General features: G+C 40.1%; 1 protein-coding gene across 1 annotated transcript; it reads right to left on the bottom strand.

Moving 5' to 3' along the window:
• Positions 1–389: 389 nt before the first annotated feature.
• LOC129779932 (calcium and integrin-binding family member 2) lies at positions 390–21,534 on the bottom strand. Its single transcript, XM_055787716.1, has 2 exons — positions 21,144–21,534; positions 390–849 (listed from the first exon to the last, which is right to left on the bottom strand). Exons 1-2 carry the CDS (start codon positions 21,493–21,495, stop codon positions 632–634), a joined length of 570 nt encoding a protein of 189 aa, XP_055643691.1. The 5' UTR covers positions 21,496–21,534; the 3' UTR covers positions 390–631.
• Positions 21,535–22,838: the final 1,304 nt, after the last annotated feature.

Genomic DNA, 22,838 nt, shown 5'->3' with positions numbered 1-22,838 from the left:
GGAAAGGACTCGGTCGGAAGTTGGATATTGATCATTTAAAACGCTCTCGATTGTGCACTCAACTCGCATAAATTTACTGCGGACGACCGCATTTCAGTGGCCAGGAGTGTGTCATCCGAATCATGGAGGTACCTAATTAATATCCAGTGAACACCGCGAACAGAGTTTATTTTAGCTATTGATGCAAGTATCGAAGTAATGTTTGAATTACTATTTCATCTCGTCGAAGGTGAAATATTCGATAACTTTTACTAATTATTAAAATAGGAATTTCGGCCAAGAAATCGAGAACCAATGATAATTATTGTTGTACACCAGAAGCTTTATTTAAATAACACGTTTCTCAATATATTTGCTAATAATAGTTATAATGATTATTTTCTCAATGAATGAATTTGAACAAATTCAAATACCAAACCAAACTTCCTAATGTTATCAGAGATGGCGCCACAGGCTCCCATATAACAGTTATTATACTGTTGGTAAACATTGTATACATCCACTTCACACACCCTTTTGCTTGCCATTACTGATTCTCACTATTCGACGATAGAGGGTCTCCGTCGTCGTCAATCGGATATAACACATTCGAACTAGTTACCACCACGGCAGCAGCGGCAGTAACATCATTTTAAATTCGAATATGAAAGGTGGAAATAAAATCAGGCGCTCGGGTAATCACGTGTTCGAACTCCAAATAGGACAGCTTCCCGTCACCATCGACATCCGCCTCTTCGATCACTTTCTCGGCGATTTGCTGGTGCTCCTCCACCGTTAGGTCGTTTCTGGTTAGTGCAGTGATCACGTTTAGCAGGTCGGACTGGCCGATAAAACCGTCCTTGTCGTAATCTAAAATGGGCGCGGGAGAAATTAATTCCGCTTTTGCGGACATAATCAACAGACGGAAATGGATGTTGCGATTGTGATCTCAACCAATAAATGGATGATAATAGATTATTACTTAAATAGTATAATATTATCGGCAAAATTCTGAATGATTTTGTGGAGGACAGAAGCGACGGGAAGCGGTAAGACGGATTTTTTACTCCAGTTGCACTAAGAACCGGACACGATGACCGGATCGAGTAACTAATGTTCTAGGGTCGTCTCCTGGATGATCCAAAATGCTTTAATCGCAAGTAAACGCCGGTTTTAATCTGTCTACAGATATAGTTTCCTTTTTTCCATTTATGATTGCAGCGACCCCATAATAACAGACGGGTTCATTTACCCAAGTTTACGATAGGGCCCGATTGATGCAAAATATATACATCTTTATCGCACGATCCTTATTGCGGATCGTGTAAATAAGTTTCCGATAAGGTCGGGTCGATTCCGAGCCTAAATAAATACATCTCTCCTCGCACGATCCTTATTTGCGGATCGTGTGATTCATAGTTCGTTTTGACGTAGGACTACGTCTAACCGGAAGATATAGGGGGTGAAATGGAAATCTAGGCACTGAACAAGTAGGAAAAAATGCAAGATTTGGAACGCTTATAACTCGAGCATTTCTCAATAGATCGCAAAGGTTTTTGCATCAATTGATAGGAAATATATCTACGCATCTATCATAACGAATAACATTTCATTTTTCTTGAGATAAATAATTGAATAATTGTGAAATATCAAGCATTGTCAAAATGCACTATGTGCCCATTTTTTATTGGTCCATTTTGTGCTCCTCAAATCGTACCGACCAAAACGGGCAACCAGAACAGCAGCGAAATAGAATGAAGCACGATTGGAAAGGAAAAAGAAAAAAATGAACGAAACATTGGTCGCAGTCTCACACATGCGTAATTCTCGAGCCAGCCAGTCAGCTTAAAAATCCCCGCTCCGCTGCCGTAACGATCATTCTTTGTGTGGACACCGACTGGACAACATCGTTGCTGGACGGGCTGGACGGCGAGGGATCGAGTGCCTTTCTCAAGGCAAGAGGGCGGAGGTGGTAGCGCTGGAGTAAAGTAGAGTAGAGTTTTCAAAGGGCCTTTCTCAAGGCTAGAGACGAATGAACTGCAAAAGTTTAAAGTCTCTATAATACAATACCTTCCTTCCATCCGTAACGATCATTCTCATTCAAACCGTACACCACTTCGGTTCGCATCACAACACATCAACAAACCAACCCAAGCAACCATGTCTGGACATGGTAAAGGAGGAAAAGTGAAGGGAAAGGCAAAACCCCGCTCGAACCGTGCTGATCTGGAGTTCCCCGCAAGGGTAGCTAGGCCGAACGCGTTAGTACCAGTGCACCAGTCCACCTAGCCGGCGTTATATAGTTTCGGCCGCCGAAGTGATCGAGTTGGCTGGTAAAGCTGCTCGCGACGATAAGAAAACCCGCATTCAGAACAGAATACATCAAGACAACAACAGGCAGTTGCAGCGAGTGGCAAACACAATCGCAAAACGGCATCAGGTAGCAGAAGAAAAAAGTTTGTTCTTTATACAAACTGCTTTGGCGGCAAATCCAGAACAAGGCGGCATCGAGGGCGTTCGAAATGGTTTTTTTCAAAACCACGAGTACTAAGTTTTCTAAATTGGAACCATTCCATAAAACAAGGTGCTTTTCAGGGCCATTAAACCTTCCAAAAAAGAGTTTAGGAAATACAGTTCAATGCTTTCTAAAACAGTATCCAAAATAATAATAAAACACAAATTGATTTTTTCATAATTTGTTTGCCAGAATCTGATGAGTATGTGAATTTGGCAGTTGTTCTGAGCCTATTGATAGTTGGGGACTTTCCTGATTATTCAATTTTCACCAATTCTTAAATTGTTTCTAGATTGAAAGTACAGTAATTTACAATTAGTTCGACATTTAGCTAATTGGACGGACATGTAATGCGACATATTTAGTTGGACATTTTTGTAAACATAGAGATCCAAATTATGACCCCACATTGAAAGTCGACACTGTACCACTGTCATCGCAAATGTTCAATTACAGGTTAAAATCGCCTCCAATGCGACACTGAGTGGCGCTTCGGCACGTCGCATTGAATGTAATTTACTGTACAACATGTCACAAAGCTGGATGGGAAGAAATTTTCCAACTGTGAAAGCTGTGGCGAGTGGCAAAAAATCGCTAAACAGGAAGGTTTAGCCGAACAAGATGGGGATATCGAGTGATAACAAAACAATAAACTCTTTAGATTGTAGATAATTTTGTGATCCTGAAAAGGACCCTTTTTAGCCTGCATGTGAATCCAACGAGCGAACAAATCGTAATGAATATATTTTTTTTGCCATCGCTCCCTTTTAACGCTCATTCGTTCGTCTCGTTGGACTCGCCCCTCTGGCTGAGTCTGCCGATTTGTCTCTATCCTGTGAGTGTGTACCGCTAGAGTATAAAACATGCGGACCCCAAAAAAATATCTTATTTTCTTTCAAACCGTAAACCCGTGTGGTTGTACGGCATCGGCATCGTGGACGTAACAAAGGAGGACAAGTTAACGGAAAGGCAAAGTCTCACTCGAGCCGTGCAGGTCTCCAGTTCCCTGTTGGTCGCATTCACTGATTGCTCCGCAAGGGTAACTAGGCCGAACGGATTGGTACCGGAGCACCAGTATACCTAACAGCGATTATAGAGTTTCGGCCGTCGGAGTGCTCGAGTTGGCTTGCAAAGCTGCTCACGACAATCAGAAAACCCGCATCAAGAACAGACCAGCTTCGGTTCGGCGCTCATCAAGGCAACAATTAGTTTCAGTGAGTGGCAAAGTGTTTCTCCGGCACGTCGCATTAAATGTAATTTACTGAACAACATGTCACAAGCTGGATGGGAAGAAATATTCCAACTGTGAAAGCTGTGGCGAGTGGCAAACGCAATAGCTAAACAGGAAGGTTTAACCGAACAAGATGGAAATATTGAGTGATAACAAAAACACAACACCAAAGGTTCTTTTCAGAACCATCAACATATTCATAAAGAGTAAACAGTAAACTAATCCATTTTTCAGGTAGATAGGTAGGTATTCACGTAGGAGAAGAAAATAAAACAATATATTTAAAATATATATTTAACAAAAGCTGTCCCCTTTGTATAGTCCTACGTCACTCCGGTTATGTCCTCGACATTACCCACCCGTCTTTTATTTATTCTAAAAGAGTTTTATGATATAAAACGAAATAGATATACCAAACTTGGGTATAGAGAGATAGGCAGAAATAGAATAAAGTACAGGGAGTTCGTTTTTGGCTGTTAGAGGAAGAACATCGTCGCGTTTGTGATCGTCCGAAATTCCTGTTGTCTAGACCGCTAGGTTCACACGAGAAGTGAAAGAACGATTTATTGACGTAGGACTACGTCTAACCGGAAGATATAGGGGGTGAAATGGAAATCTAGGCACTGAACAAGTAGGAAAAAATGCAAGATTTGGAACGCTTATAACTCGAGCATTTCTCAATAGATCGCAAAGGTTTTTGCATCAATTGATAGGAAATATATATACGCATCTATCATAACGAATAACATTTCATTTATCTTGAGATAAATAATTGAATAATTGTGAAATATCAAGCATTGTCAAAATGCACTATGTGCCCATTTTTGATTGGTCCATTTTGTGCTCCTCAAATCGTACCGACCAAAACGGGCAACCAGAGCAGCAGCGAAATAGAATGAAGCACAATTGGGAAGGAAAAAGAAAAAAATTAACGAAACATTGGTCGCAGTCTCACACATGCGTAACTCTCGAGCCAGCCAGTCAGCTTAAAAATCCCCGCTCCGCTGCCGTAACGATCATTCTCATTCAAACCGTACACCACATCGGTTCGCATCACAACACATCAACAAACCAACCCAAGCAGCCATGTCTGGACATGGTGAAGGAGGAAAAGTGAAGGGAAAGGCAAAATCCCGCTCGAACCGTGTTGATCTGGAGTTCCCCGCAAGGGTAGCTAGGCCGAGCGCGTTAGTACCAGTGCACCAGTCCACCTAGCCGGCGTTATGTAGTTTCGGCCGCCGAAGTGATCGAGTTAGCTGGCAAAGCTGCTCGCGACGATAAGAAAACCCGCATTCGGAACAGAACACACTCGGTTCGGTGGACATCAAGACAACAGGCAGTTGCAGCGAGTGGCGAATGGCAAACGCAATCGCAAAACGGCATCAGGTAGCAGAAGAAAAAAGTTTGTTCTTTATACAAACTGCTTTGGTGGCAAATCCAGAACAAGGCGGCATCGAGGGCGTTCGAAATGGTTTTTTTCAAAACCACGAGTACTAAGTTTTCTAAATTGGAACCATTCCATAAAACAAGGCGCTTTTCAGGGCCATTAAACCTTCCAAAAAAGAGTTTAGGAAATACAGTTCAATGCTTTCTAAAACATTATTCAAAATAATAATAAAACACAAATTGATTTTTTCATAATTTGTTTGCCAGGATATGATGAGTATGTGAATTTGGCAGTTGTTCTGAGCTTATTGATTTTCACCAATTCTTAAATTGCTTCTTGATCGAAAGTACAGTAATTTACACTTATCTCGACATTTAGCTAATTGGACGGACCTGTAATGCGACATATTTAGTTGGACATTTTTGTAAACATAGAGTTCGGGGTCCAAATTATGACCCCACATTGAAAGTCAACACTGTACCACTGTCATCGCAAATGTTCAATTACAGGTTAAAATTACCTCCAATCCGATACTGAGTGGTGGTAATGCAACGTGCCATTGAATGTAATTTACTGTAAAATATGTCACAAGCTGGATGGGAAGAAATTTTCCAACTGTGAAAGATGTGGCGAGTGGCAAAAAATCGCTAAACAGGAAGGTTTAGCCGAACAAGATGTTGATATCGAGTGACAACAAAACAATAAACTCTTTAGATTGAAGATAATTTTGTGATCCTGAAAAGGACCCTTTTTAGCCTGCATGTGAATCCAACGAGCGAACAAATCGTAATGAATGTATTTTTTTGCCATCGCTCCCTTTTAACGCTCATTCGTTCGTCTCGTTGGACTCGCCCCTCTGGTTGAGTCTGCCGATTTGTCTCTATCCTGTGAGTGTGTACCGCTAGAGTATAAAACACGCGGACCCCAAAAAAATATCTTATTTTCTTTCAAACCGTAAACCCGTAAATCGGCATCGTGGACGTAACAAAGGAGGACAAGTTAAGGGAAAGGCAAAGTCTCACTCGAACCGTGCAGGTCTCCAGTTCCCTGTTGGTCGCATTCACTGATTGCTCCGCAAGGGTAACTAGGCCGAACGGATTTATGCCGGAGCACCAGTATACCTAACAACGATTATAGAGTTTCGGCCGTCGGAGTGCTCGAGTTGGCTTGCAAAGCTGCTCACGACAATCAGAAAACCCGCATCAAGAACAGAGCAGCTTCGGTTCGGCGCTCATCAAGGCAACAATTAGTTTCAGTGAGTGGCAAAGTGTTTCTCCGACACGTCGCAATCAATGTAATTTACTGAACAACATGTCACAAGCTGGATGGGAAGAAATTTTCCAAATTTGAAAGCTGTGGCGAGTGGCAAACGCAATAACTAAACAGGAAGATTTAACCGAACAAGATGGGAATATCGAGTGATAACAAAAACACAACACCAAAGGTTCTTTTCAGAACCATCAACATATTCATAAAGAGTAAACAGTAAACTAATCCATTTTTCAGGTAGATAGGTAGGTATTCACGTAGGAGAAGAAAATAAAACAATATATTTAAAATATATATATTTAACAAAAGCTGTCCCCTTTGTATAGTCCTACGTCACTCCGGTTATGTCCCCGACATTACCCACCCGTCTTTTTACTTCAAAAAGAATATTTCTAAAGATGTTGCCGAATGGAAAGGCAAATTTGCTCCAACAGTACAAGCTGATGATAAATTACAGAAACTTATAAGTACGATCGAAATTTGCAACGAAATTAATAATAGGATAGAATCTAAATTCCTCGCATTTGAACGAAGAATTATAGAACTAGAAAATGAGAAACAGCAGATGAAGGTGGATATAAAAAACCTTCAACATGAAAAATGCCAGTTATTAAACAAACGCTTTTGTTAAATAAAAAAAAGTTGCGTTACTTTCTCATGCTCGAGAGAAGCGCAACTGTCACCCTTAGTGGAGGAATTTTTGCTACTGGTAAGCGAAACCTAATCACATACAACACTCCAGAACTACATTTACTTTCTTGATGACTAAACAAGTGAAATAAACTCTTTTTGTTAATATCAACAACCTCGAAAACAGTAGCAATGCTTCATTATGATCAATATTAGCGCAAATGCAATCCTAGTTGACCTAAATCTAAATAACTTATAATATTCCAGTAATACATTCAAGATGCTTGGTATTCCCCAAATATTTTTTTGGAGCATAACCTTAACGCCTGCTTCGCCATAGCGTCAGTTTAATGCATTCTCAAAAGCACCAAAGAAGCCGTTTACATTTTCGACCGACGCACCGAAATCGCCTATTTTGCTGTTGTTCGTTGCGGTGTCACACTCGCGAAGGCTCGGTTCAGTGCGAGCGCTTTTCACTGCACCAACATCGCGTGCATCAATAGACGACGCTTGCCCCGAAATTTTATTGCCCCTGGCAATGCGTTCGTTTTTTGCAGGGCTCGAGCCTGTCTTCCTCTTCTTCTTGCTCATCACACACTACGTGAAGCGTCCAATTTATGACGCGGAAAGAAACGACAATATCCAAGTTGGATTACCACTGGTAGGGTCCAATCTCAGCGAAAGCAAAGTGAACTGGATTGCTCAACAGTCCGATGCCGAATGAAAGTTTGCCTCAGCGAGATCCACTGTTTATACTCAAGGCAAATATTCCCCTTCATTCTTCTACTTTTCCTTTGTTCACGGCGACTTCAAATCCTACGATTTCCCCTTCGTTGGTCGTCGATAAGTTGCTCGTTATTGACAGCTCTGTTCGGGAAAGCTCACAAATGAACAGAACAAATGTATGGAAAAATGGAAACGCCCAAAGTTTTCATGAATTTTAACCATTTACAAACCAGGGGATTCTAATGTATAACATATTAAATGAATCTTAGGGAATTTCCGATTTGTTTAGTATGTAAATCGCTAAAATCCGTTCGCGGCAAAATAGTTATTAACGTTAACTTTATTTCATAAAAACGAGACCTGTTTTCTGATTTGGCAACCTTAATGAAAGACGTAGTTCTACGTCAAAAATAAAGCAACAGAGAATCAACTGGAACTGTGCGCTAGTAATAACGCCGAGTTAAATAATAAAAATGAGCTTTTGGACAATCGATGTCGATGTCATTAAAGAACGAATTGACAACTAAGGAACAAGAAAAACTATGTTTGATTGACAAAAACAATTGCTCGATGGACGAAATAATGGGATTGAAAAACTCGATTGAGGCACTGGAAAAGAAATTGAAAAATTACAATGAAATCAAAATAAAAAACCATCATCTGAACACATTGATTGGACAGTTTCAGGTAGAATTGAACACTTTGGAAAAAGAAAAAACGGATCTTATCGTTGCTGCTAAAAAGAAAAAAATGGAAGATTGGAAGAACAACGATATGGAAACAAAGAAGAATAATGAACCAAAGAAATCAAAAAACAGCAGACAGGAGTCATTTATAAAAATAAGATGGTAATACCAAACAAGCTATCAAGCTAAATATCCCCAATATTTGGATATTTTAAAAAGGGGAAATGTGGGAAAATTTTCTAATTGATGTGGCTTTATTATTTTTTTTTTCTCTTCTCGAAACATAAAGTGGAATCAAAGAGGGAACAACTATTATTAACAGTATTCCATCAATTCTGTAAAAAAAAATGCTTATTTCGTTTGAAAAAACATTTCTATCTCCCATACTTCAATAGTATGATCAGGGAAATATGGGGAAATGCACTTATCGAATTTTAAATGTGTGATTTTGAAATTTAAACAACCACACTTTGGAAGTGGGATTTTTATAAAATGCAAAATTTGCAGTAAAAATTTATGAGTAATTAGAAATGTGGGTCAAAATTATATTATCAAACATATAAAAGAAATCAAATAGCGCGACAAATGCGAAGAAAATTAATGGAAGAGGCATACAAACCTTTCAAATATATGAAAAAAGAAATAAAAGAGTAAACAAGGGGATGTCAATAAACATATTATACAAAGAAATATTTTTCATGTAGCTGTAAAAACTCAACAAGGGTGGGCGATGGGAAATTTTATGGAGACATGATAATTTTTTTTTTTTTTTCATTCAGAATTGAAGGAATTAATTTTGATTCTATGAAAATTGCGAAAGTTGTACCATATTTGTCTACAGCCAATTTATAACAAGAATGTGTCCATCAATCGCAATAATAGCTTTTGAATGTACCGAAGGGCTGGAAATCCAGGATTTAACCCCTGTAAAGACGTTTATATTCAATAATTGCAACTAATTCATAGAAACTAGGAATGTGAAAAGCCAGAATAAAGAAAAGTATGTGTTGTAGAAAAATACAAATATTTAAAGAGTTTATATATCCATAATAAATAAAGTTCCAAGTATTTTCACAGATCCCACCTAGAACCTACAAAAGGAGGGGGGAGCGACCACATCCACAGTTTATTTTCAGAATCGGAGTCGGAGTAACGTCCCACATCCGTCAAGAAGAGGGATGGTAAGAAGGAACGGTAAGAATGGAAGGAATGGATGGTAAAGAAACAAAAATATATAATAAATAAATAAACGAAAACAACCATTTAAAAAAAAAAAAGAAGAAGCAAAGCATCATGAAAACGCAAAATTTGGCGTGAAAAATAGAGAAAAAAGGCATGTAAAACACATTGCTCTTGTGTTAATAATTCACCTGAAAAAAAAAATTTTTTTTTGAGAAAAAAAGGAACGTTATACAAAAAGAGAATATGTATGTAAACTGCATGAAAATGTAATCGAAATATATATAAGGTGTTGTATATAGAATGAATAAATATCACACGATGGTCGCTCTGATGGTGTGACGATGGACTTCCAACTAGGTGCAAGACGTGGCCAGGAAAGGCAAGGACAACACTCAGCATACCGCTGAAGGGAAGAGTAATGATTCGGTATCCCAGCCGGATTGTCAGGATGGATGGACGACGAGTCATGCGGAAGGTCGATGGTCAACGGTGTTGGGTGGTGTGAGACGATGGAGCCAAAACAACTTGGAGCAATTCGAGAGTCGAGGAAAGCGGGAATCGTGATCACCATCTGATCCTAAGGACACTGAAGTGAAAGTAGTAGAATTCATGATGGAACTGGATTCCATAATTGAAGTAATGACTTTGTACACTTTACGGTGAAGTAAAAGATTACAACAGTCTCAAAAAAATGATTATTTATCGCCGGAAGCTGATAATACTGTTAAAATGAACAGGAGGCACATGATGTTTAAAGTATTGATGAAAGATGAACGAAAAGCCATTAAATGAATGGAAAAACTATATTGCAAACATTACAATTGAAAATGCAAATGAAATTCCAAAAAACTGATAAACAAAATTAATTTCAATCAAACGATGGGAGGCGTGGTGGACTTATAAAGGTTGTTCAGGAACAGAACTCGGGAACACGAATCAGGGAGACAACGCAACGCGGAAGGAAGCAAGCAGTAACTCACACCTAGTATCAGAGACCAACCAATTGATAAGTCACAAAGAGAAAAAGCAGCCAGTCAGCGGAGTGCCTGTAAGAACGAGAGACCACGGTTGGTGGCGGTGACCACGGACCGGCGGGATTTGGTGCACAAGATTCTGAATGAAGGCGAAGTATTTAGATATGTTACCAACAAAAAAAAAAAAAGTTTGGATCCTTAAAAAAAATTATAGGAGGTTGTGTCCAAGATACGACCGCATTGTTGACGTAGAACTACGCTGTTATTTTATATAAGTCGCTTGTTTATAGCTTCGGATATTATTCTATAATGCTGTGAAATTTTAGAAACAACTGCTTAGTAGAATAATCTCTGGAATGGTTTTTTCATTGTAGAATCAGTTGACGATAATTGATTGATGATTCATTCTTGCCCTCGCAAAACAATACACTAGCTGATCGCAATTTATTTCATGTCAATGCATTGAAAATTTACCTCGAATGCTATTCCGGTGGCCTTTTTCGCAATTGACATAGACTCGGCTACAGTCGATTATATACATGTTGCACCAGTACCATTATTCCACATCTCATAACTACATAAATATATCGTTGGCACCGCATGGAAACAACAACAATGGAAAACAAGCGTTCGCCATAGCATGCATACAGAGCCATACATCACATTGGTGGCTTGAAACTACTAGGAATATAACCACTTCTCATCATTTTGCGCTATTCTCAAAAGAAACGCTTCTGTTAATATTACTGGCCTCGAAAAAAGTTGCATTAATTTGTCATGCTTGAGAGAAGCGCAGCTGTAACCCTCAGTGGAGGAAGTTTTGCTACTGGCAAGCGAAACCTAATCACATACAAAATTCCAGAACGACATTTACTTTCTTGGTGACTAAACAAGCGAAATAAACTATTTTTGTTAATATCAACAACCTCGAAAACAGTAGCATTGCTTCATTATGATCAATATTAGCTCAAATGCAATCCTAGTTGAAGGCAGTTTTGCGACTGGCACGCGAACCCAAATGATTTATAACATCCCAGTAAGACATTCAAGATGCTTAGTATTCCTCAAATAATTTTTTGGCGCACAACCTTAACGCCTGCTTCACCATAACGTCAGTTTAATGCGTTGATGCATTCTCAGACACCAACGAAGTCCTTATGATGACGGAAAACTAACAATGTTAACTGCTTGGAAAAAGACTGAATTATGCCATACAGCTTGTACTCTGCTGTAACACCCATCGATGCGAATTTGTTTGAGTTTGATGAGTTTGTCAAGAACGACTGCATTCACCACCAGCGGGGTGGTTGCTGCCTGGGTAACGGCGTTTACATTTTCGACCGACGCGCCGAAATCGCCTACTTCACTGTTGTTCGATGCGGTGTCACACTCGTGAAGGCTCGGTTTAGTGCGAGCGCTTTTCACTGCACCAACATCGTGTGCATCAAAAATCATAACCATATGTCTAATATATACACAAAAAAAAACTATACATTAGGGAATTGATACAAAAACAGTTATTTGAGCAAACGAGGATATATTTTTTTTATACAATTGAACACACTTCTATATGAGAAAAATATAAAATAAAACATTTTGAAACATTTAGAACCTTGAACTATTGAAAACTAAAGATGATAACAACATATTAGCAGCTATATAGGAAAACTAGCCTCGCGAACCTATTTTAGGAAAACTCTTCTAGTTTCCCCTAAAACTCATTGAGTAGGGGGATATGCAGCAACCAAAAACCAGACGGGTTTTGTATACCCAAAATTATCAATAGGCTCGAGCCTAAATAAATAGATCTCTCTTGCACGATCCATATTGAGGATCGTGTTAGTCATACATAGATAGGTCGGGTTAATCCTGAATAAACGCAAACATCTTTATCGCACGATCCTTATTGAGGATCGTGTGAGTCAGTTTTATGATAAGGTCGGTCGAGGCCGGGCCTAAATAAATACATCTCTCCCGCGCGATCCTTGTTTGCGGATTGTGTTATTCGTAGTTCGTTTACGATAGGGCTTTTGTTTATGCTCTGGTGTTACGATAGGATCGTGCTTATCTCAAGCTCGCTTAACATATTGTGATAAGCCCCTAGATGTAAGAAACATTTATATATATTAGGGATTGAAAAATAAAAGGTGGTGGTCAGTTGGTATCTAGACAGATTGAAGAACGGTCGTGTTTTCCGTTAATTGAAAGAAAAAGCCTTGGACCGCTCGGTCCGTCGCATGATCACCTCGAACTGCTTCTCGTTGCGATTAACCACCTCGTAAGGTCCCTCGTATGGTTGCTTCGAGGATATTCGGACAGCATCGATGCGAACGAAGACATGGGTGCAAGTTTTCAGCGCACTGTGTACAAAAACTGACGGCTTTGAAGTTGTTTGGCGAAATCCGTTCGATTCACGTCCTGCTGGAGGGTCAAAGAATTCACCTGGCAGCAGCAACTGCTGACCGTAGATCAGCTCGGCAGTAGAACATTTAAGGTCCTCGCAATGGGCACTTCTCAGACCCAACAGAACCAAAGGCAATTCTTCGCTCCACGTTTTGCTCTTCTTGCACATCAAAGCTGCTTTCAACGTACGGTGAAACCGCTCCACCATACCTGCGGGTGGTATGCAGTACGGTGAGCAAGTATCGGTTTCCGTTTGCAGGTGGCAGTGGACCGACCAAGTCGATATGGATGTGTCGGAATCTTGATTTCGGCGGGTCAAAGGCAGCAAACGGTGCGACTGTATGGCGGTTCACCTTCGACGATTGACAGTCCACGCATGCTTGAACGAACCGATTGATGTCGCGGTTCATGGAAGCCCAGACGAACCTTTCGGAGATGAGTTTACGAGTTGCTTTAGTTCCAGGATGAGCTATGCCGTGAAAGTGCTGCATCACGGTCATGCGATGTTTCTCTGGAACGAAAGGACGAAGACGATTTTGAAACGAAACATCGCAATACACAGGTCTAGAGACATTCGGAATGCGGACTGGTTCGATCGACGATGTTTGAGCGACGATGACGTCATCAAACTCTTCAACTCCTCGTCGTCGGGCTGATCCTCAGTGATTTTGGAGAGATTGATGGCTTCCACAGCTTCCACTCTGGACAGTGCGTCGGCCACAATGTTCGTTTTACCTTTGATGTGACGAATGTCGACAGTGAATTACGATATGTATCGCAGGTATCGCGCCTCTTGAGGAAGTCTGCTTGCAGAATTTGTAGTCATCGCGTATGTAAGGGGCTTATGGTCGATAAAAATGACAAATTTTCGACCTTCCAAAAAGTAACGAAAGTGCTTCACTGCCATTTTCATGGCAGTAAGTTCCCGACCGAAAGTGGAGTAGTTCTTTTGTGAGTCTGAGAACTTCTCAGAGTAGAATCCGAGCGGTTGCCAGTAAGTACCAGAACGCTGCTGAAATACTGCGCCGGCTGCGATACTCGAAGCGTCAATCATCAACGCTAACTCCTTGGTTGAGCCGGGATAATGTAGCAGAGCAGACTCAGCGAGCGACTGTTTGCAACGGTCGAAGGCTGACAACGACGAATCGTCCCACTGATGCTTTCTGCTGTCGTTCTTACGGTTTTCGGGAATCAGTCAACGCAAGTCCAACCGTTTCTAAACATTGACTAACGCTAAGAATCTGCGGAGTTCCTTGACTGTTGTAGGGCGTTCGAATTCGGAGACAGCTTGTATCCTAGATGGAAGCGGCTTGATGCCTTCACGGTTTACCAGGTAACCAAGAAATTCAACTTCAGTTTGTGCGAATTTACATTTGGAGACGTTGATAACTAAGCCATTTTGTTTGAGTCTCTTAAACACCACTCGCACGTGTTCTTCGTGTTCCGTTAGGGACTTCGACGCAATGCAAATGTCGTCAATAAACACCGCCACAAAGTCGAAATCACCCAGTATTTTGTGCATGAAGCGTTGAAATGTTTTTCTGGCGTTGCACAAACCGAACTGCATTCTGGTGAATTCGTAGAGGCCAAAGGGCGTTATCACCGCAGTTTTTGGGATATCGGCTTCCTCGACCGGAATCTGGTGGTAAGCTCTCTCTAAGTCTAAAGTAGTGAACACGTTCTTACCTTGCAGTGCGCTGAGGAGGTCGTGCACGTGCGGAACCGGATAGCGATCGGGGACTGTTGCTTCGTTCTGGCGTCGATAGTCACCGACGAATCTCCACTGTCCGTTTTTCTTGGCAACACAGTGGAGTGGACCGGCCCAGCTGCTAGATGATGGTCGACAGATACCAAGCTCGGACATCAGCGCGAACTCCGCCTTGGCAGCTTGCAGCTTATCCGGATGCATTCTTCTCATTTTCGATGCCACAGGTGGTCCTTTGGTGACGATGTTGTGCGTTACATCATGCTGCGTCGCTGTTTGCACTGTAGCCGGAAGTGTTATCTCTCGGTACTCCATGAGGAGTTCGTGGAACGGATGATTTAAGCTGACAGTGGTTATGGAATGAACGCGTGTTATCATCACATCACCAGATGATCGGAGATTCGTTTTGACATCGATCAGATTGCTGTTCTTCATATCGACGAGGAGCCCGAAGTGAGCTAAAAAATCAGCGCCGATTATCGCGTGGCTGACGTCCGAAACCAGGAAGTTCCACGCATGTAGCACGAACGGAATCGGTCCCAGAAGTTTCTCTTGTTTTGTCGCAGGTACAATCGAAACATCAGAAACGGTGTCGATTAGGAAACGCAGGCCACTTGTTTTGTCGAACAACTTTAATCGTCGGCTTGAAAAAACTCCACCCACCTCAGCCGAATCAGGTGGGTTGAGATTTAGTTTTTTGAACTGTTGTACTGGCACGGTTCCTTGCAGCGCTTTGCTGGCCGTACTTCCGATGGTACCAACACATTTCATCTGCTCCTCGCGTGCGAGATGCAGAGCGACTGCGACAACGGTTTCGATCTACCGCAGCACCAATTTTGAAACGACGAAATTCTGCCGAAAGAACCTCGAGCTGCTCCTTCATGTGTTCCAGTTCGTTTGCCGCAGGAGAGGATGACACTGTCGCCGACTGCGGGGTCTCCACCATCTTGTCGGCCATTTCCGCCAATTTGGCAAGGTACCGTCACTAATTGTTAGAATCGGTGTAATGTGTGATGGCATCCGCTGCAAGAACAACATCTTCAGTAAATTGTCGTTAACGTTAAGACTCGTTGCCAGCTCCTGTATCTTGGCCAACAGATGTGTGGGGTGCATGTCGCCGAGATCGAACGATCCAAGGAGCCGTTCCAGCCGGGACTCGGGCGAGAGGGCGAAGCGTGCAATCAAACGTTCCTTCACTGTTTTATATGTATCTTTAGCAGGAGGAGTCGATACCAAGTCAGCGATGTGGCAGATAACTGACTGATCCACCTTCGCCACAATGTGGTAAAACTTAGTTTCATCCTTCGTGATGTTTGCTAGGACGAACTGCGCTTCCGCCTGCGCAAACCACATCTCCGGGTCCGATTTCCAGAATTCTGCAAGTTTCACTGAAACTGTGGCAGCTGCGCGTGCTTCTTGATTTCCATCAGTCCACCATGTCGATTGAGGTTAGAATCGTCGTAATCGAGCCGAACGAGAAAACTCGACCGTTTTGCCACGCACAAACAGGAATTTATTGACGGATACCGCGAAATCACGTCGGGGTAACCTCTGTGGAGGACGGAAGCGACGGGAAGCGATAAGACGGATTTTACTGCAATAAAAATAACTTTAATTTCGAGGAGGCGATCTGGCGTAGTGGTAACATCCATGCCTCTCACGCTAAAGGTCACGAGTTCAATTCTCACTCCCGACATTCTTCCTAAAATGGAAGTAAAAGTGACGAACCAGCCAAATGAGTTGAAAATCACTGTAATACAGATAAAAAAAAAAAAAAAAAACTTTAATTTCTCGAACGGTTTACAGCGTGTATTTTCTCTTTCTTCGCAAGAGCCAACTGACTCTACACTCTCCCTGTGACGTTTCTCCTCTACACTGGGGTGCATCATAAATTACGTCCCCTAATTTTTAAATAATATAAGTTCTCCATGGCCAGACATTTTGACGTAGAATTACGTCTTCCAGGAATACACTGAGGTTTCAGACTGAAAATTGTTCGCATCGCGAAGAATTGTCAAATTTTGAGCGCTTATTGCTCAGTAAGATCATGATGGATTTACCATACTTTCACACCAAATGGTTCTTCTTCTTTTCTTCTTCAAAATCGAACCCGAAGCCTCCATCTTGGTAACCACTAACCACCAACCACTTGGGCATGGGATGCACATTGATCATGGGACCATATTGGAGGTGCAAATTGAAAAATGGAAAATAGGTCGCATCTCGAAAATCATCCAATTTCGAGTGCTTATTGCTTAGTCAGTCCCTGATGGATTTACGTAATTTCTGCATTAAACGATTTGGGCACACCCTAACAATCCATTAGAATGAAAAAAATCATATATTTCATGAAACTAGCTGTGCTATTGAAGTTGTTTATTCAGTTGCACTTCAGAAGAATAAAAATATGGAACTTCAATGAAATATACTATGTGACACTTGATTTTCTGCTGTGTTGAATCTCACATTGTGATTGGTCCAATTTGTGCTCCCCCAGTTTTGCCGTCTAAAACTAAGAAGTGACGATTAATTTTGTCCGGCAGCAAGCATAAAACTAATTTCCGCGATTTCAGTGTTCATTATTTATTATTTGACAACGTTGTCTACAAGTGTTAGGTTGTCAAAGGGACGAATATTATTTGAAATGATGACGCGAACAACATCGAATCGGTTTAGTGTTTGTGCTGTTCTTAGTCGCCGGTAAATCGCACATTCGAAATGCAGTACAGGAGAAAAATTTACACCTTTCAGGCGCAGCGCAAAACGAAGGGTAAGGGTGTCACAATATTTGGCCACGCAATATAATGGTTCTTTCCAGGTTGATGGCCCTGGAAAGAACCATTATATTGCGTGGCCAAATATTGATGGAATTCTAATATTAATAATGAAATTTTAAGAGAATACAGTTCGGACTCGATTATCCGGAGACTCAATAATCCGGAGACTCGATTATCCGGGATTCGATTATCCGGAATTTTAGACTCGATTATCAGGAGTATTTTATTTTTGATATTCGGAAATTTTGAATAATTTGTATACTAATTCCATAGTGAATAGCTAATATGGGTATCAATTTAAAAAAGTTACCCTATACAAAATGTTGACCACCTCGAAAAAACACCCTATGACAAATTTCAGCTCACTCGGACTTAAGGGAGAGTTTTCTGAAAATCGCAAAATCACCCAAGGGGAGAGTAAAGGAAATCGGGGTTAGTTTTTTTCGGCATGTGAAACGAAAAGTATGGTTTAGGGTGCCAATAAAAATAGTTATCTCGGTTTTTCATTCGGAACTTGCTACGAAATGTTGATTTGCACAATAATATACCCTATGCAAAATATTAGCTCATTCGGACTTCATTTACTGGTGTTGTAGACGTTAAAATTTGAGTTTTTTAAAAATCAAAAAATCAGCAGAAATCGGGGTTTTTAAAAAAAAATTGATGCCAAAAGTCTAACAATCTTACAACGTGCATGACACGTTGAGATTTACAGTTATCTCAAAAAAATTCTTTTTTTCAAAAATCAACTTTTCAGACGAAAAAACGACCAAGTGCCAAAAAAATTTTTTTTTTGATAAAAAAATAATTCGAGATAACTGTAAATCTCGACGAATAATGCAGTTTTAAGACATTTGGCATAAAAAAAAAATTTTTTGAAACCTCGATTTTCGGTGATTTTTCGTTTTTCAAAAAAACTCAAATTTTAACGTTTGTGACACCAGTAAATGAAGTCTGAATGAGCTAATATTTTGAGTAGGGTATATTATTGTTCAAATCAACATTTCGTAGCAAGTTCCGAATGAAAAATCGAGATAACTATTTTTATTATCACCCTAAACCATGCTTTTCGTTTCGCATGCCGAAAAAGTCCCAGAGTGTCGATTTTTGACAAAAAAAATTTTCGAGATGACACTAGATCTCGATGTTTCATGCAATTTTAAGACATTTGGCATCAAAACAAAATTTTCGAAAACCCCGATTTCCTTTACTCCTCCCTTGGGTGATTTTTCGATTTTCAAAAAACTCAAACTTTGACCGCTTTGCGCCAAAGGTCCGATTGAGCTGATATTTGGCATAGGGTGTTTTTTCGAGGTGGTGAACATTTTTTAAAATCCATTAAAACATTAAAAAATCAATACTCCGGATAATCGAGTCCGACCTGTATAATGAAATTTTTTAAACAAATCCAAAACCAACATGCAACATGTAGCCTAACATAATCCTACGTCAACTATGCAGTCGTGTCACGCACACAACCCCCCTGTAACTTTTTTTCAAATTTATCTAGATAGCAATCAACAATTGTGAATTTATTCAAATTATAAGTAAATCCATCGGGTAGAGCGAGGATTCTTATTAGGTAGGATAGGGTAAATTATGTTGGTTTGTCCGATTCAGGGTGTTTTCACGCAACTAGTGAATTCGAACCGATTTTTCTTCGTGAAAATCACATTTCATCAAAACGGGTTTGAGTTTGTTGAGAAGCCTGAAGTCTCTTTTTGCTAATAATACCATAAAGCGTTAAAATTATCCAAATTTTTATGTTTTTTATCGATTTTCATCAAAGAGAAAATATGATCATGATTTGTCCACCTCTGATTATGGTTTGTCCGAAAAATGATCATGGTTTGTCCGGTTTTAGAAATCACAATTTTCGAATGAAGATATTTGAATTTTCAAGTAGATGTTGCATTTCTCATTGTTTGAGTTTACCGTCATCATATTGATCCAATATTGCCTTTTCTTGAGCATTTTGAAGGTGAACAGCACTCAACACAGAGGAACTTTATTTCTGCTTCGCGCGAAGGACAACAGAACAAAACAAACAAACTGCAGCGTTAAGTGGCTGCCATAATAAACATGTGGGCAAACCAACATCAGTGCTTCGGACAAACCATGATCAGAATTGAGGTCATCGAGATGCTTTATTTACATGATTTAGATATATAAATCTGATACAAATGGTGCGCGAGCAAGATATTTACAATATTTGTAAATCTGAATACGTACCAAATAATCATCTGGTGATTAAAAGTTAACTCAAATCAGGGGCGCATTGACACCAATAGAAGGTGAGCTTTATAAACCATTAAAACATGTGAATCCGTAAAAATATCCTATAAAACTTCTGTGAATAATTGAAAAGACAATTTTATTTATATGTTTGGAAACATTTGAATACCTGATTTGACACATATGCGCTGTACTTGAGCATTTAAAAAAGTAGACAAATCAGGATTTTCCTTACTTGAAAAACATTCTTCGATTGGTGGTGCATAAATTGACTGGAGCTTTTGAGGAAATACGAAACTGAGTTCAGTCGTCATTTGCCTCAAAAAGTGAACGTTTCCTTAGCGCGAAATCGCCATTTGGTCGAAAATTTTAAAAAATGTATCGAGAAAACCTGCATTTCTATGATATAGAACTTAAATCTTTTACATCAAAAAAATCTAGGGTTTGTATCCGAGACACGACCGCTCAGGACGTAGGACTACGTAATAATTTTTTTTAAATTTGTTGGTTTATCATTTAGGATATTATTTGCGAATACGTCGAAATTTCATAAATAACTCTATAGTAAAAAGTTCCGGGGACCCTGAAAAGGTTTAATGGCTCGCGTGGATTTGTAGAATAATTTCGAGAAGCAACGATTCCTTCTTGCCTTTGCGAGAACAACACACTTATTGGTTATATGTCACAATTTGCTTCTTTATATCAATGCACGCAGTGCACTGAGTATTTAACGAGAGGCATCTTCCGTGCATCGCCATTCAACAAGCATCAAACACGCGTCTAACAGATGCCCACAATTGCAGCAATAAAAATGAATGTTCACAGCTCGAGAGGAAACATAGAGCACAAAACGAGGAGAATAAGCGACCTTTGTTGTTTCAGGCACAGAAAAATTCTGAAAATTTCCCTCACAGGAGATGCAATTCTTATACGCTAGCGACAGTTTACTTACTATGCAAGGGTGGAGTTCACTTCGCAAAATATTCTCTTTTCGCTATCCCCCTTCGTTGTTTCTATTCTAGTGGCTGTATACGTTGCCCGTCTCTGCTCATCTCATCTCTGCTCGGGAAAGCACACAAATGGACAGAACAAATACATGGGGAAATGGGAATGCTTCCAATTTTCATCAATTTAAACCATATACAGACTATGGGATTTTAATGTATAGCATATAAAACAAATCTTAGAGAATTTCTGATTCGATTGGTATGCGAATTATTAAAATCCGTTCGCAGCAAAAATAGTTATTAGCGTTAATTTTATTTCATAAAAACGTGACCTGTTTTCTGATTTGGCACCCTTAATGTAAGACGAAGTCCTAAGTCAAAACAAGTATTTCCGTTTACACTCAAAAATATGCCGAAAATTCTGACGCACGAAAACAATCAGACAACACTCAAAAATCATGATCAACATTATTCAATTAATACATCTTCAATCTCACCATAAATCTTGAACGCGTAGAACACTTTTATATCCCGGGGAGCCTGTTCACTGAATACCGACAGTAAATCCAAGAAATCCTCGAACGTCAGATTTCCGTCCCCATCTCGGGAAAACGCTTCGCACATTCTAGTTTTGAATGGGTTTTCCACCATTTCCGGAAGCTTCTCGATGTTCTCCCGTGGCACCTGAATGGTCGAAGCTTGCCCCTCGGTCATCACATCGGGCACAAGCTCCGGACAGGTTTCCCGGAATCGTTTGTGAACTCGCAGGATTTCCTTGCGCGTGAAAAATGTGCAGTCCTGATAGTCCTCCAGCTGCTTGTCGGAAAAAGTGACCACCTTGTTGCCCATTGTATGCTACTACTATCAGGGAGAAGAAGTACTTTCCACCTTGACTGCCCACAATCAACTGCTTGTGGCGCGTTATCACAGACAACAGGAAAATCAAATTGTTAAAACGGAAGTTCGAAGGAAGACCAAATTGTGCAATTTCCACTCAACTAGTCCTTTAAGTGTCCGAAACGCGTGAACAACTGGTAAACGACAAAAATAATGTGTGGCCTGATAAAATACTTCGCGATGATCCATCGTGGAATTCCAAGACTGACTGAGGGTGTGTTGACGGGGTGCGAAATTAATGCCAACCAGCATGTTAGCAGACACTCCCATATGATGGGCGTTGAGGGTGGAGCAGCAGTGGGTGGCATCTTGTGTTTCGCATATACGTGCACACAGCATGTCTACTCGCCGTTGTGTTCATTCATCTTTCGTTTTGGTGCAGTTCGTTCGAATGGGAATCCAATCCACTTGTTACTGGAAATAACGTGTTATTTTCGATACTCGGTAAATTTGTCTCTGTTTGTCGGGGAAGGAAGCAGATGGGTGTATATCGTTTCAATAGTTAGACTTCCCTAAACATTTACACGTTACAATATATCGCCGTGTTCGTCACAATGAGGCCACAATATTATACACTACCATTTTGTCTCAAATTCCGAACACTGATGCTTTGATGGCCATTAAACAGTGTCTCATTACTCAAAATGGTACTTATCCGCGAAATTGATTTGATTTTTGGATACAACAGAGCCTTATTTTTCATTTGACTTCAAAAAAATTTACTCACAAATATATTTTCATGGTGAAAAACTAAAAATTACATTAATCAAATTTGTCTCAAATTCCGAACACCATTTATGTCACTGATTCATATTCCGAACACTTTAGTCTCAAATTCCGAACAGCAAAAATGCATTTGTTTAAAAAAATTCATAACTTTTGAATTACTGGACCTATTCAGATGATCGATATATCAAATTCAAACGTATAAGCTAGTCTTTTATGGAAAAATATTTCACTCGCAAGAGAATGAGATTTGCTTTTCGTAATTATCGATTGTGTTCGTTTTTTCTAGTTTACATTTGAATTTTCATTTGTTCATCGAATTAGTTACAATCATCTGTTTTAAGTCAAATATGCGCCGTTTTGTTCGATGACTTGTTCCCAACAAATGCCAACTTCATAATACCCCTGTTATAGAAGCTCGGAATAATAATAGGAATTAGGAATTAGGAATAAGGAATTATTGGCAAAAAAACTCGGATAGCCAATTTTCATAGGCCTCTTTTGTGGCTAACTTGGTGCAAGGTCCGGAATATACGGCGGATGCAAAAGAACCTCCGATCCGAGCTCCC

Source organism: Toxorhynchites rutilus, chromosome 3 (assembly GCF_029784135.1).
Source record: "Toxorhynchites rutilus septentrionalis strain SRP chromosome 3, ASM2978413v1, whole genome shotgun sequence".
NCBI lineage: Eukaryota > Metazoa > Arthropoda > Insecta > Diptera > Culicidae > Toxorhynchites > Toxorhynchites rutilus.
This window is presented reverse-complemented; position numbering and strand designations above follow the sequence as displayed.

Bases quoted from the DNA above. Each gene is read 5' to 3' on its own strand.
- LOC129779932 (XM_055787716.1), bottom strand. From the start codon at position 21,495: ATGGGCAACAAGGTGGTCACTTTTTCCGACAAGCAGCTGGAGGACTAT. The intron at 850-21,143 runs GTGAGATTGAAG...CGCCCATTTTAG, and splicing joins CTACGCGTTCAAGATTTATG to ATTACGACAAGGACGGTTTT.